Source organism: Mugil cephalus, chromosome 9 (genome assembly GCF_022458985.1).
Source record: "Mugil cephalus isolate CIBA_MC_2020 chromosome 9, CIBA_Mcephalus_1.1, whole genome shotgun sequence".
Taxonomy (NCBI): domain Eukaryota; kingdom Metazoa; phylum Chordata; class Actinopteri; order Mugiliformes; family Mugilidae; genus Mugil; species Mugil cephalus.
Genome location: NC_061778.1, coordinates 3,493,601 through 3,506,331, shown reverse-complemented (window position 1 = coordinate 3,506,331; position 12,731 = coordinate 3,493,601). Strand labels below are relative to the sequence as shown.

The 12,731-nt window shown below is 41.2% G+C and overlaps 1 protein-coding gene across 1 annotated transcript in view; it reads left to right on the top strand.

Moving 5' to 3' along the window:
- Nucleotides 1-6,991, top strand: part of gpr4 (G protein-coupled receptor 4) — a 48,006-nt gene extending 41,015 nt beyond the window's left edge. The window contains exons 2-4 of the mRNA XM_047595030.1: nucleotides 543-1,368; nucleotides 3,125-3,389; nucleotides 3,828-6,991. Of these exons, the coding sequence (XP_047450986.1) occupies nucleotides 1,219-1,368; nucleotides 3,125-3,389; nucleotides 3,828-4,549 (1,137 nt within the window). The 5' untranslated portion in view covers nucleotides 543-1,218 and the 3' untranslated portion in view covers nucleotides 4,550-6,991. The remainder of the gene's footprint in view (nucleotides 1-542; nucleotides 1,369-3,124; nucleotides 3,390-3,827) is intronic.
- Nucleotides 6,992-12,731: the final 5,740 nt, after the last annotated feature.

Genomic DNA, 12,731 nt, shown 5'->3' with positions numbered 1-12,731 from the left:
GGAACTCATTCATTTTAAATGACCAGACGATGAAACCTGCAGGTCTGAGTAGACTGACAAGACACATCAAAAATGGCAAATAAATCCATGAAATCAGCCTGAAACACAAAGTTTCATTCCTCTGACCTAGGCAGAAAGTTTGTTTCTGCATTAGTGACCCGTACGAGAGAACTGGAGAATGTGAATTACTGCACAAAGACCATAAAGTTTAGTCATTTCAAATGAATGCACTGCAGCTGCACATTTTCCCATGAAACGATGCACACGAGAAAGCAATCTAATTATCTGTGCTTTGAATATGAAGCTGCAAGCAGCTCGGTTGCATTCGTTATTATTATTTAAATCTGAATTTCTGTTTGGATTTGTAAGTTCCTTTTAGGTTTTCACCCCTTGCATTTGAGTGTTTTTCAGGTCTGTCAGTTAAATAGTTTTATCAGTTTTGTGATGCATAAGCAAAGTAAATGAGGCAGTTTTTGGGAGTGTTTTAATCTCGTATCACAATAAATGAATAATCCTTCTCTTCCTCTGCGTCTCTCTTACAGATACTCGGGAGTTCACAGTGAATGGATGACCTGTCGGCCCCAGACCGCTGAAGCTCTCTAAAGTCATTTCTGTGTTTTAATGCGAGCATCCCAGAGGAGTTTTTCTTTTCTTTTTTCTTTTTTTTTTATGTCATCGGGACCTTGACATGCAACCACACACACACACATATATGCACACACACTGATGCTCAACCTCATCCCTTTCACAGACCTGGCAGACCTCTAATCTTTTAAAAGATTGATGAGGTCTTGTCCGAGTGCAGGAGGCCTGGCAAGGCGTCGATAAGGCAGCTTTCATTTCACCGCATTTTATTCCACGCGCCTTCCTTTCTTCTCATCTTTTACTCCACGCCGATGAGCGAGGGGGGAGCGGATTACGACATGTCGAGGCCTCTGGGTGAGAAGGAGGTGTGCTGAGGAGCAGGAACCATGAAATACCCTGAAAAGAATGGCTCTGTTTCCTTCCGTCGCACCCCGTCGGACGGCCGCGTGGTAGCTGAGCAAGACGCCGGAGTCAGCAGGTCACCGTCAAACTGCTGGAGCTGGAATATAATGAAACTACAGGAGGGGAAAACACAGCTGAGCTGAGAGTAGCTGGACGCACATCCCCACGCCTGCACACACACACACACACACACACACACACACGAACACTCAGAGAGTCTCACACTGGACTATGTGCAACACAAACAGGACAATGTGCAACATCTCCTTCTGTGATGTGGACAGTAAGGTGGACCAGTTCTTCCAGCCCACGCTCTACATCATAGTCATCGTTCTGGGGTTGCCCACTAACTGCATGGCCCTGTGGGCTGCCTACAAGCAGGTGAGTTGCACACACTGATGCACAGTTTTAAGGCGAATTCAAGCTTTCAGCACAGGTGTGTTTGCACGGTTTACATATGGTCATCTGCTTAAGTCTGCAAGGATGCATGTGGTCAGCGCGAAGTTTGGGATCTATGTTTAGGTTGAATGTCAAGAAGTTTTACAACCCGCTCTGTAACAAGCTGTTGTACTTTACTGCTGCAGTTATAAAAGCTGCAACCTTTCAGAAACAAGAGGGGCAATCCGTCAAACTCCTTGGACATCTTTGGGTACTTGTGCAAAAACTTGTATTTCTGGCATGACTTCACCTGCTGCTAAAGAGGAAAAGAAGTTGTAGAAAGGTCAGGAATATCTATCAATCCAATGTCTTCTAAGTTTTTTATTCCTGGTAAAGTCTGCACAGATTCGGATTAGGTAATTTGCTGAGTTTCATATTTTTTTAAAGACAGTTCGTTTGTTTGTTTGCTGCTTTTGTTCACTGAAAACGCACAGACCAGGTTTACTTAAGGCGAGCGTGCGTTAGTGGTGAATGATGCCTGTCAGTTACATCCCATTTCCGTAGTAACATGTCCAACGCTGCCTGCTAGACACGGTCAGCGCGGCCCTTGGGATATTTTCCCATACAGCATCAAACATTTCCAATGTTTCCCACAGACTGTCAGTTTGCTTTGGCAGCGGAAGGAGGAATTGTTATTGACTTTTCATTCGGTCAAGTTCACCGACTCATATTTTTCAACACATGTCATGAAAAGTAAGCACTATTTCAATGTTAGATGGTTGTTTATCTTCCAGCGCTGCATCAGGGCCACGTTTGGACTTTGCGTGATTTACTTGGTGTCGACGCTTGTGTGTTGTTGTGCTGAGTGTGTTTTGACAAAGGCGCATTACTGTAAAACCAGCCCCTTCTGAGTGCTTGGTAGCATTAAGGGCACTACTGAGAGTCATCAGCTTCGCTGTAGTGGTTAGCACTCTGCACTTCGGGTCCAGTGATCCAAATGAGGCTAAAATGAACTCTTGAGTCCATCATATGTTGCAGAGATGGACCTCCACGATGATGATGATGTTCAGAAAATGATTTGCTGCTATTGCAAGTATACACCGATCAGGCATAACTTTATGACCACCTTCCTAATATTGTGTAGTTTTCCCTTGTGTCTCCAAAACAGTTGTGACTCATCGGAGAATGGACATGGGTCTTCTGAGGGTGTCCTGTGGTGTCTGGAAACACAGTGTTGTTAGTGGAGGGACTTGAGGTCCTATAGCTTGAGGGGAGGTGCCTCTGTGGCTCATCCCACAGACACTTGATCAGACTGAATTTGGAGGCCAGGCTCCTAAAAATTATTTTAGGAGCAGAACATTGTTTTATCACAGGACAGTCGATGTTATTTTGTTCTCTTGTCAGTGGTTTTAATGTTGTGGCGGATCAGTGTATACCTATTTTGAGATGATAATGCTCCTTGCAAGCAACCAGGAGATTATTCTCTCTGGCACCTGACCCCCATGGAGCCCAAGGTGTGATATATGGCGCCTCTGCCCCCTCTGTCAGGAGCCCCAAAAGTAGCACGTCTATGGGCATTTTCAGGCTCCCACATTACAGCACAGATATGCCTGAATAGCCCTTCTTACGTCTGAATATCTGAGAAGTGTGTGACTGTATGCAGGGCTGCATACACATGCAGTGTTTTTTCTCACATTTAAATGATTTGCATAAAAGCAGTACAAATGTTTCCCTCCATCTTCTCACCACATTCGTCCAGGTACGTCAGCGCAATGAGCTGGGCATCTACCTGATCAACCTGTCTGTGGCCGACCTCCTCTACATCACCACCCTCCCTCTGTGGATCGACTACTTCCTGCAGCACGATGACTGGATCCACGGCCAGGAGAGCTGCAAGCTGTTCGGCTTCATCTTCTATACTAACATCTACGTCAGCATCGCCTTCCTGTGCTGCATATCACTGGACAGGTACCTGGCCGTGGCGTACCCCATGCGCTTCGCTAAGGTTCGACGTATAAAGACAGGTACGTTGGACTTGACTTTAAGTGCTTGCACCGTTATAATGGAGCAGTCTTGAAATAACACGTAACAGAGATAAGGTACTTTAAAATCTACTCAGACATCTTTATATCTGACATTAAGTAACATAACAGGAAAAACAGATTGTGTAGAAATAAAACCATTTCCATGTTAAAAAAATGAATAATAACAACACAAACCGGAAGTCTGATCATTTCATGTGTTTAAGGCCCCAGACTAATAAAAAACATTGTGTATTAATAATTTTTTTAACAAATTTGAAAACCATTTTGTATGAAAGTGTTAAGGCTGTAATATTTGGTGAAATGAATGGTCACAAACATGTCTATTAACAGGAACCTCGTGTTTTCTTTCAGTGTATTAGACACAAGCTAGAGGAATGGTAGTGACATGTGACATCTTCTCTCCCTTCCCTCCTGCAGCTGTCCTGGTCAGTCTCATGGTGTGGATCATTGAGATCATTGCCAACTCTGCTCCTCTTTTCCACGATGAGCTCTTCCAGGATCGGTTCAACCACACGTTCTGCTTTGAAAAGTATCCCATGCAGGACTGGGTAGCAGGGATGAACCTCTACCGGACGTTTCTCGGCTTCCTTGCACCGTGGACGGCCATGCTGGTGGCCTACAGAGGGATCCTCGTAGCGGTGCGTTGCAACGTATCGACGGAGCGTCAAGAAAAGGCCAAAATTCAGAGGTTGGCTTTGAGTTTGATCCTGATCGTTTTGTTCTGCTTTGGTCCGTACCACATCCTCCTCCTGGTGCGTAGCGTCATGTTCCTGAGGAAGCCGTGTGACTGCAGCTCAGAGGAGACCATGTTTGCGGCGTATCACGTTTCGCTGGCGCTGACCAGCCTGAACTGCGTGGCCGACCCTATTCTGTACTGTTTCGTCAACGAGGGCGCCAGGCACGATGTCGGCCGAGCCCTCTCAGCTTTACTGTCTGCGGCGTGCCACAGGGGTGCCTCTTCCTCGCCGTCGCACACCGACATGCTCAACGCTGGTTCAGTGACCATGGAAACGCCGCTGGCAGCAAAGAAACAGCCTTGCGTGTATGCCGACGGGGCCAAGACCAGCAGCTACAAGACTGAGCTGGTGGCTTTGAAGGAGGAGTGTCTACAGATGACCATCCTAAGTGTCAGGAAGTGACTTGTACTTCTGAGGAGTTCATCCCAGCAGATGGAGGAGGAGGAGGAGGAAGATCCTCCAGAGCCTCCAAGGGGCCGGATTTCCTCTGGCCTGACAGAAGGAAATCCAAAACCACTGGCAGCTGTAAGATGTTTGTTGTAAAAGTTTCCACTGGATGGCTTATTAACAAGAACGAGATCAATGGAGAAGACATACAGAAAATGGAGAAACTACTTTGCTACTGTGGCTAAATCTAAAGGTTTTATCTTTTGGCGACCAAATCGACTATGACTTTCTAATGCAGGTTTTAAAGCGACTTTAAATATACTTGCATTCCAGTTCCCTATTGCCACTCAGTTTGACTGCACAGCTGCACCGCATGCTAATGCTAGCATGTTAACAGGCTGAGCTAGCCGAGGTGGACATTAGAAGAAGACATTTGACCTGATGGTGCCTCTGTATGGAAGGTAAGGGGATCACCAGCATCTTTCAGAACCATCCAGTAAATATCCAAGTGTTGGACCAATAAACTGAAAGAGACGTGTCGTTCACGTGAAAAAAGGACCTCGCGAGGAAAACTATTTAAGAACTTGACTGTTTTTCTTTCTGTGCCAGTAAGCATTAATGATGCCTAGAAAAATACTCCTGAATATTTAAGAGGAATTATTTAAACAGACCACCGCCGCCTGCATGGCTGCGTGTTGCTACTAGTCTTTGCCTTCAGTCTGCATGAACGTCCAACTGGATAAAGAGCAGCTATCACAGTTTGGGTTATGAAGAAAAAAAAAAAGAGCTGGAGGGCAATAAGAGAATGAAGATTAGGTGTGTGAAACATTCGCGATGCTCGTTGGAAACATCTTCATCATTACATTTGTGATTTGAAGGAAATAACGAAGCCTTACCTCAGCGTACAAACTGTGGTAGAAAGAAGGCTCAGAGTACAAGTGTCTTTCTTTTATAATGTGAGCCATGTCTTAATGTTTTATTTTTATTTCTGCAAATGAATCTCAGTTTCCTACTCACTGAGATTTGGTGGAATACTGCTCTCTCTCTCTCTCTCCCTCTCTCTGCAGTAAGAAATTGACCAATGTCCACTACATCGTGAAGCAGACACATATTTTTATTTTTTTAATGCGAGTCCATACATTTGCCTGTAATTACGGAAACATCTTGTGCATGCTGGAGGATTTTTTATTTGCCTAGAAAGTCGTGATTACCTTTACTGAGCCCGTATCTAAAGCTGAATCCAGACGACATGCTAAATGGGCTAAAGATTATCCAGAGTTGATGTAATGATGTTTACATTCCTGTTACTCACACAAGTCTTCTAACTTAAACGGTCCAGAACTTCCTGAACGATGCAGTATGCACTGTTGTTTTCTCTTTTTATCAGACAACATTTGGTTTCCCTGAGTTAGAATTTATTAATTCCCTCCTTAACCCACCTGACACATGCTGGCTGCTAATATTGTTTGTCATATATGGGAAACAGATAAAGAATGATGAGAAGGAAATTATTTACGGGATATAAGCACAAACCCAGCTCTAGTACTTTTTTCAATGATTTATTTCAATTGATATTTAAAAAATTGTTGCATGTCTCGTCCAAATGATGCTGATTATTTTTTTTATTTCGGAAAATATAACTGACAGTTTCATCTTATTTGCCAATATTTGCCATATTTTGACAACTTTCTGGAGTCGTTATGTCAAGTCAGAGACGTCAGAGTCTGTTTAAAAAAACCTTCTTGTCATATTTTAACCTTGATTCAACATTAAACTGATATTTTTTATAAAGTAGATCCAATGTAAAGTTACCGAACAGTTTTCTTTTAGACTTTACAACAAAATGGCAGCTTCTACACCAGAGTACTGTACATGAAGTACACATTAAATGTCAGAAAATACGCACTTGACGTAATCTATCAGAGCATCCTCAGTCTTAAAAAAAAAAGGTTTTTCCCATTTGCTTTTCTGCACTGTTTCATGTTTTTCTACTATTGGCCTGAAGGTAATGACGATGCATCTGTTTACACTATATTCAAACAAATATAGCAACGGCAAAAGGAGTTTCTCCATGTGCAGTATTACGGCTTATGTAATGTAATTCCACTCCGATCCAGTGATTCAGAGGAAACAGGTATAGATAAAGAGGTGTCCATGTTTCAGTTTCACCTGTAGTGTGGCAAATGTTTGGGAAACTGATCCCAGCAGCAACAATTTTTAAGTTTTATTATTTTTTTTTTTTATCATAATGGCATGAAAGCATCGCTAAACTCAGTGTAACGATGTGAAGTCACATTTCTGGACACTTGCAGCTCGCTGGTGTCGCCCTAATCTGTAGTAGCATTGGTTCTGTCGTGCATCTGTATGTCCGTCTGAGAGAGGAGGCGCCAGGCTTCACCATATGTACTTGTTCGTCAACAGTGTCTGTGTGAAATAAATTATGGATCATTAACTTTACATCTTCCAGCGTTTGATTGACAAATTAAATGAAGGCATTTGAGGGTTTGAGGTGAAATGCTGATCTTAATGTTGGTAAGACGTATGGAACTTTTCAATGTACTGAATGTCACACAAATGCAACTTCAGTTACACCAATCAGCCACAACATTAAAACCATTTGCAGATGAAGTAAATGACTGTAAATGACCATCATGAGACACTTAAATATTCTGCTGGGAAACTTTTGGACCTGACATTCATTCATGTGGATGTTACTTAGACATGTAGCACCCACCTGGACCAGACCAGGTACCCCCCACCCCATAGTAAGACACTCCTTGATGACAGCAGGATGCAGCCTGACACACACACAAAAGCAATTTAGGAACAACTCAACTCAAGGTAATTCACAACTGTTTTGTTTGGTTAAATCTCTCGAAATGTCTTAATTTAATGCTCATATAGACAATTTTAATGATCTTAAATCAACTTTGACACCTTTAATGTATTTGTTAGTTTTGGTTTGTCACTCCAGGAGAAACTACCATGTAAGGATGCATGCTCTCATCCCCATTTAACAGCACACCAAAGACATGCCTTTCACTCGCCTCGGCCCTTTGGGACCGGCGTATACGGTTTTAGTTTCTTGAACTAGAAGTCTGCAACTCCTCCCCACAGACTAACAATATCCAGGCCAGGCTCGTGTGCACAAACACAGAAGAAAGAAAAACTGCAATAAATCACATACTTTCTTGGAAGACTCTGCAGAGCTGCACTATACCTCCAGATAGACAGCGCCGCAGTGACCAGCGCACGGAGCAGGTCTGCGACGCTGCCAGCACAAAGTCACCTTCGTCACTCTTCACCCTGTCTTGTGATGTATTCGCTGGGCTGTAAAGCTAATGAACAACATCAAGGGCAAGGCTGTACAATCTGTGCATGTGCTTATCTGCATGTACTTCAATCAGGTTTTAGTGTGTTCTTGTGCGTTTGTCTTTGGCAGCGTGTGAGTCGTCCTTTCCATCATTACAACAGATGGGACACTATATTTACGACCTGTCCTCGCAGTGATGGACACATTCAAACTGCGTTATACAAGACAGGACGGTCTGTGTGAGCGCAGTAGTTTATATGAACTATTATGAATTTGTTTGTCATGTACACCTTAAGATATCCTGTATTTTTATACATGTGGAGATAAAAGAGGGAAAACAGAGCGTCCTCACACGCCTTTACGTTTTTCAGAGGACAGAGAGGACATAACTCGCTGTTTCTGAGGGGAACATTGTCTCTTGTCCTCTGTGCTTCACTGGTCTCCTCTGCTGTACGTCTATATATAGAATCTCACCAGAGGCTGTGCTGTCATTACCAGCAGCTCACCTGATTATGAGAATGATCTATGATCGGCTGGGATACAGAAACACCTTCAGGACATAATCAACACTTGTACTGGATCCTTTATTTATTTATTTATTTATTTTAAATTATCATTGCTATTCAATAGGCAGATTTAATTCTGGCCTGAGTGCACTTCAGTGATTGACGTAAAACTTGAGCTTGTACAGTTTGGAAGCTCCAGGAACCTGATAGCAGCTAAATGAGGTTTACAGTAGTGATGTTCGATATCACAGATTTCCTCTCTGATGATACTGGATAAAACTGAGGCTGGTATCGGTGATATCGATCCGATACCGATACCTTGTGTAAATACACCCTAATGTGTTTGGTTAAAAAAAAAAAAAAAAAAGAATCAAATCAAATCATAGCTTCATAAAGAATACAGGACATCAGAGTTATTTATTTACTTATTTTAAAGTATATTGAGGTAGGGGCCTACTTTACTATATAGTCGAATTAATACAACAACAGAAAAAAACAAACAGACACAATCATACACAATATGTGAAAATGCTGTTTCAAACACTAAAAAAAGAGAAATAAGTAAAATAATACGATCATTAATATAAATTATTGTTTAACTATAAAAAACTCTTACAAAATGGAAAGTTGCATCTTACTCATGACCCTGTTCTCTCCTCTTACTCGTATTCTGTGTTGTGGTTTAACACGAGGTGTTTCACAAGGTTTGTTGTGTTGCCACAACTCAAAAGTTTCGCTACTTTTCTCTGTGTTCCTACATCACCTCCAATGACTGAAGAATCGAAAGTATCTATACTAAAGTATTATCTTTAAGGTTGACATGGGAACCATAATTTGAGAGACAGAAGTATGTTAATCATGTTTCGACTGTGCGTTTCTGCCTCGTTTCGGTCACCACCAGCTCAAGAGACGAACATTTTGCCTTCAAGCTGCTAAATAATGAACTACTATCAACTGTGTTTACCTCAGGGTCTATGGAGTCATGGGGTCTGTGTTGATAACAGCTGCCTGGTTTTTCCAAGGATGAGATTCATAAACAAAACGAGTAAAGTTGCGAGCAGTGAAACTGAAACAATAGCCTGAAAAGCCATATATAGTTGTGAGGTAAGACATTGTTATTGTTGAGGGTAGTTTGGAGTGTTTGGTTTCTAATAAAGCAGCAACATGCACATGGTAATGCATGTTGTGGGTGATATCGAACCAAGAAATCAATGTGCCAGTGAAGGTAGTTTACTAAGAGACTTTCTGATAAGTATTGTTGTAAATAAAATTCTAATTATTTTTAGAGAAATTGCCGTTGCAAATGTGCAGATATGACCTTGGTTTGTTCAAAATAATAGAAGCAGCATTGATGAGTTAAATGCACAGATTTCTACCCTCAGAAAAATGTGCATGTGTCTGTTTATTCTTTACTGAAGTTTTCTGACATTGTAGAAGACAATTAAATGAATGTAATGGGTTAGATTTCTATTTATTTTTATTTTTGTATTACTTGTATAGGATCTACAGAATCTGAGATGCCTCCACGTTAACTACACAATCAGGTTACAGATCAATAAAAGTGCACAGAGGATAACAACATGCAGAGGAGCAGCATTGTCTCTGGACTGAAATGAGACAGTGAGGAAAACAAAGTATATACAGAATAAGCCACATGGCAGCTTTGGGGCAAATTGTGACTTCCACTCCAACGAAATCTCCTGCGTGCCAATAAGGATGCAAAGGTTATATCGTCCTAATTATTTGGGGATTTGACAATGCTCAAAACTGGCCACTTTGACACCTGCCGTCAACTTCTGCAAAATGTTCAAAAATAGCTGTCCAGTAATTTTGCAGATGGGGACAGGACCAAAACATGTGTGCCATGTTTGCTGGCATCATGTGACATCTGTTGCATGTCAAATTAATCCTGCAAGGTGAACACGTAAAAGAGCTCTTATTAAGTCAAGATAATGCAGAGTCCCAGTTCTTCCCAATCTGTGTTTGAATAATTCTAAACTGGCTCATATTTGTCTCAGTTTACACTCCCATTTTCTATACAGTATTTCTATGTTTTATTTGGAAAGAAAAGTCAAGACTTTGCTCATCAGGGTCATCGGGAGTCTTGATCAGTCTTTTTCTTTTCTTTCTCCATGCAATTTTTTGATTTTGCTGTTATGATCATATATATATATATTAAAGGAAATGATTCAGATTATAAGACTTTAACTTTATAAGATGCTTATGTATCAGCAACTCGTTTAGATTAAAAAAAAGGTGAATAATTAAGACTCACAGAGAGCAGATGTCTCTTCATTTAAGTACCTTCACCAAAATCAGTGACACAATTTCAATCTGATGCTAGCTCTACGTAGCACTCAGCGAGCTGTTTATTCCTCCTACAGCTGTGACCAATGTGACCCAGAATCCATTTTTAAGATGCATGTTTTAATCTAATTAGCACCTCATTCATCTGTCTTTACATCCTGGCACAGGAAGCAGGTCACCAGCCGCAGACAAACAAGGTGTAAGAAAAAAAAAAGGAAATAGACGCACATTGGTTTTGGATGCAAACGGTGTTTCGTGAGTCGTAGAACAAAAGCCCTAATTTATGACTGACAAGCATGAGCGCTTTTAAATGTTATCGCATGTTTGGAGAGGCGTTCGAGGTCCTCGTGGGCTCATCATCAAAGTCTTTTTTAGCCATAAAAGCCCATGTAAACCTTGAGTGCTTGAAATCACAACAGCAGGATCATGATTGTGTTGGAGAGTGAAGAGGACAACAGATGCTAGGAAGCTGGATGTGGCTGCCTTCACAGATTTTCGCACTTCTCATTGTTACACAAACCTTCCAGTGTGTTCCGTGTATAGTAGCACACACTTTTAATTCTTTTACTGTGTTGATATTTTTATCCTTCATTTTGGGTGTGACATCAACTCCTGCACATTTGCAACCGATTTTCTAGATTTTCCAGAGTTATTTGCACCAAAAACCTAACAATGAAAAAAAAAAAAAAAACACACATCAGGTCCTGCAGAACGATTAAATGCAGTCATTTATAAATTAAGATCAGTGAGAGTTGTGGGTAGATGACGGCTCAGTGTGGTTAAGTTAACCGGAATAATACGGGCGGGACTTCTCAATAATTTGCACCATATTTATAATAATAATAAATAATCCACAGCCTCATCATCTACTGAAGTGAATCACCATCACTCATTGTAAGATGAAAGGCGTCAAAGAGGGAATTGATAATAGCCATTTATAATTCACATGGTCTGAGATCTGGCAGTGCTACTTAACCTTTAAGGTTAAGACATCTGCATAAATATGAGAATCTAGGAGCAAGTGCATGAAATGAATTGTGTTAGATTTATAGATAGATAGATAGATAGATAGATAGATAGATAGATAGATAGATAGATAGATAGATAGATAGATAGATAGATAGATAGATAGATAGATAGATAGATAGATAGATAGATAGATTCATGTCAATGAGAAACCAGATTAGAAACACAGGGACATGCAGGAATATATAATAATAAAAATACAAAAGGTGTATTGTATTGCATTTAGCTTCAACATTTAGCCAGTATGTTAACCATGCCAATAGAACAGATACTCATATCTACCTTCTAAAACAAATAAATGAAAAAATAAATATTTGAACCTGTGTAATATTTGAATATCTTAATATTGAATGCAAAATAATACACGTATAGTACGTAGGGGGTCCCTACTTAATCTTGTCATCAGCTGGGGGCCTAAAAAACATTGAAGACTTCTGCTCTAAAGAGTTTGTTTTGAGCAAAGTTTTCCTCCGTCACTCCGCTCTATCATCCTCTTTAATGATGTCTCCAGATTGCACTGTCTAACACAGTTGGCGTGGCTGCTGAAGAGAGACAAAGGAACCAAAACACAGCGCAGGAAACAGCTGGCGCCCCCTGATGATTCACCGACTGCCCACCAACAAGGGCGAGACCCCCTCAGCAGATGTGGATCTGCTACTGGCTGCCCTTTTCATCAGCGTGGGGGGACTCAAGAGAGTTAAAAAAAAAGAAAAAGCAGAATTGTTTCGCTGCCAGACTGGCTGCAATTAAGTCCTTGAGGTGAGCCCAAATCATGTGACAAATTAGTCACCAATTTATCAGTAACCCAGAAAGAGTGCATTACCAACAGCTGTTATTTTTAGATTAAATGAGGCTTTGCTTCTGTTTTTGACGCAGCCCATTAACAACGTTGCAAACAAGCTCGGACAAATAATCACAGACTATTTGACAATAGAAACGACACAAACGGCCCTGATTCTGCAGAAAACGCTGAAGGATCTAAAGCCTCCTCATATTCCTGCTGACTGCAGCTATAGCAGGAACAGCATCCACATAAAAGTGAAAT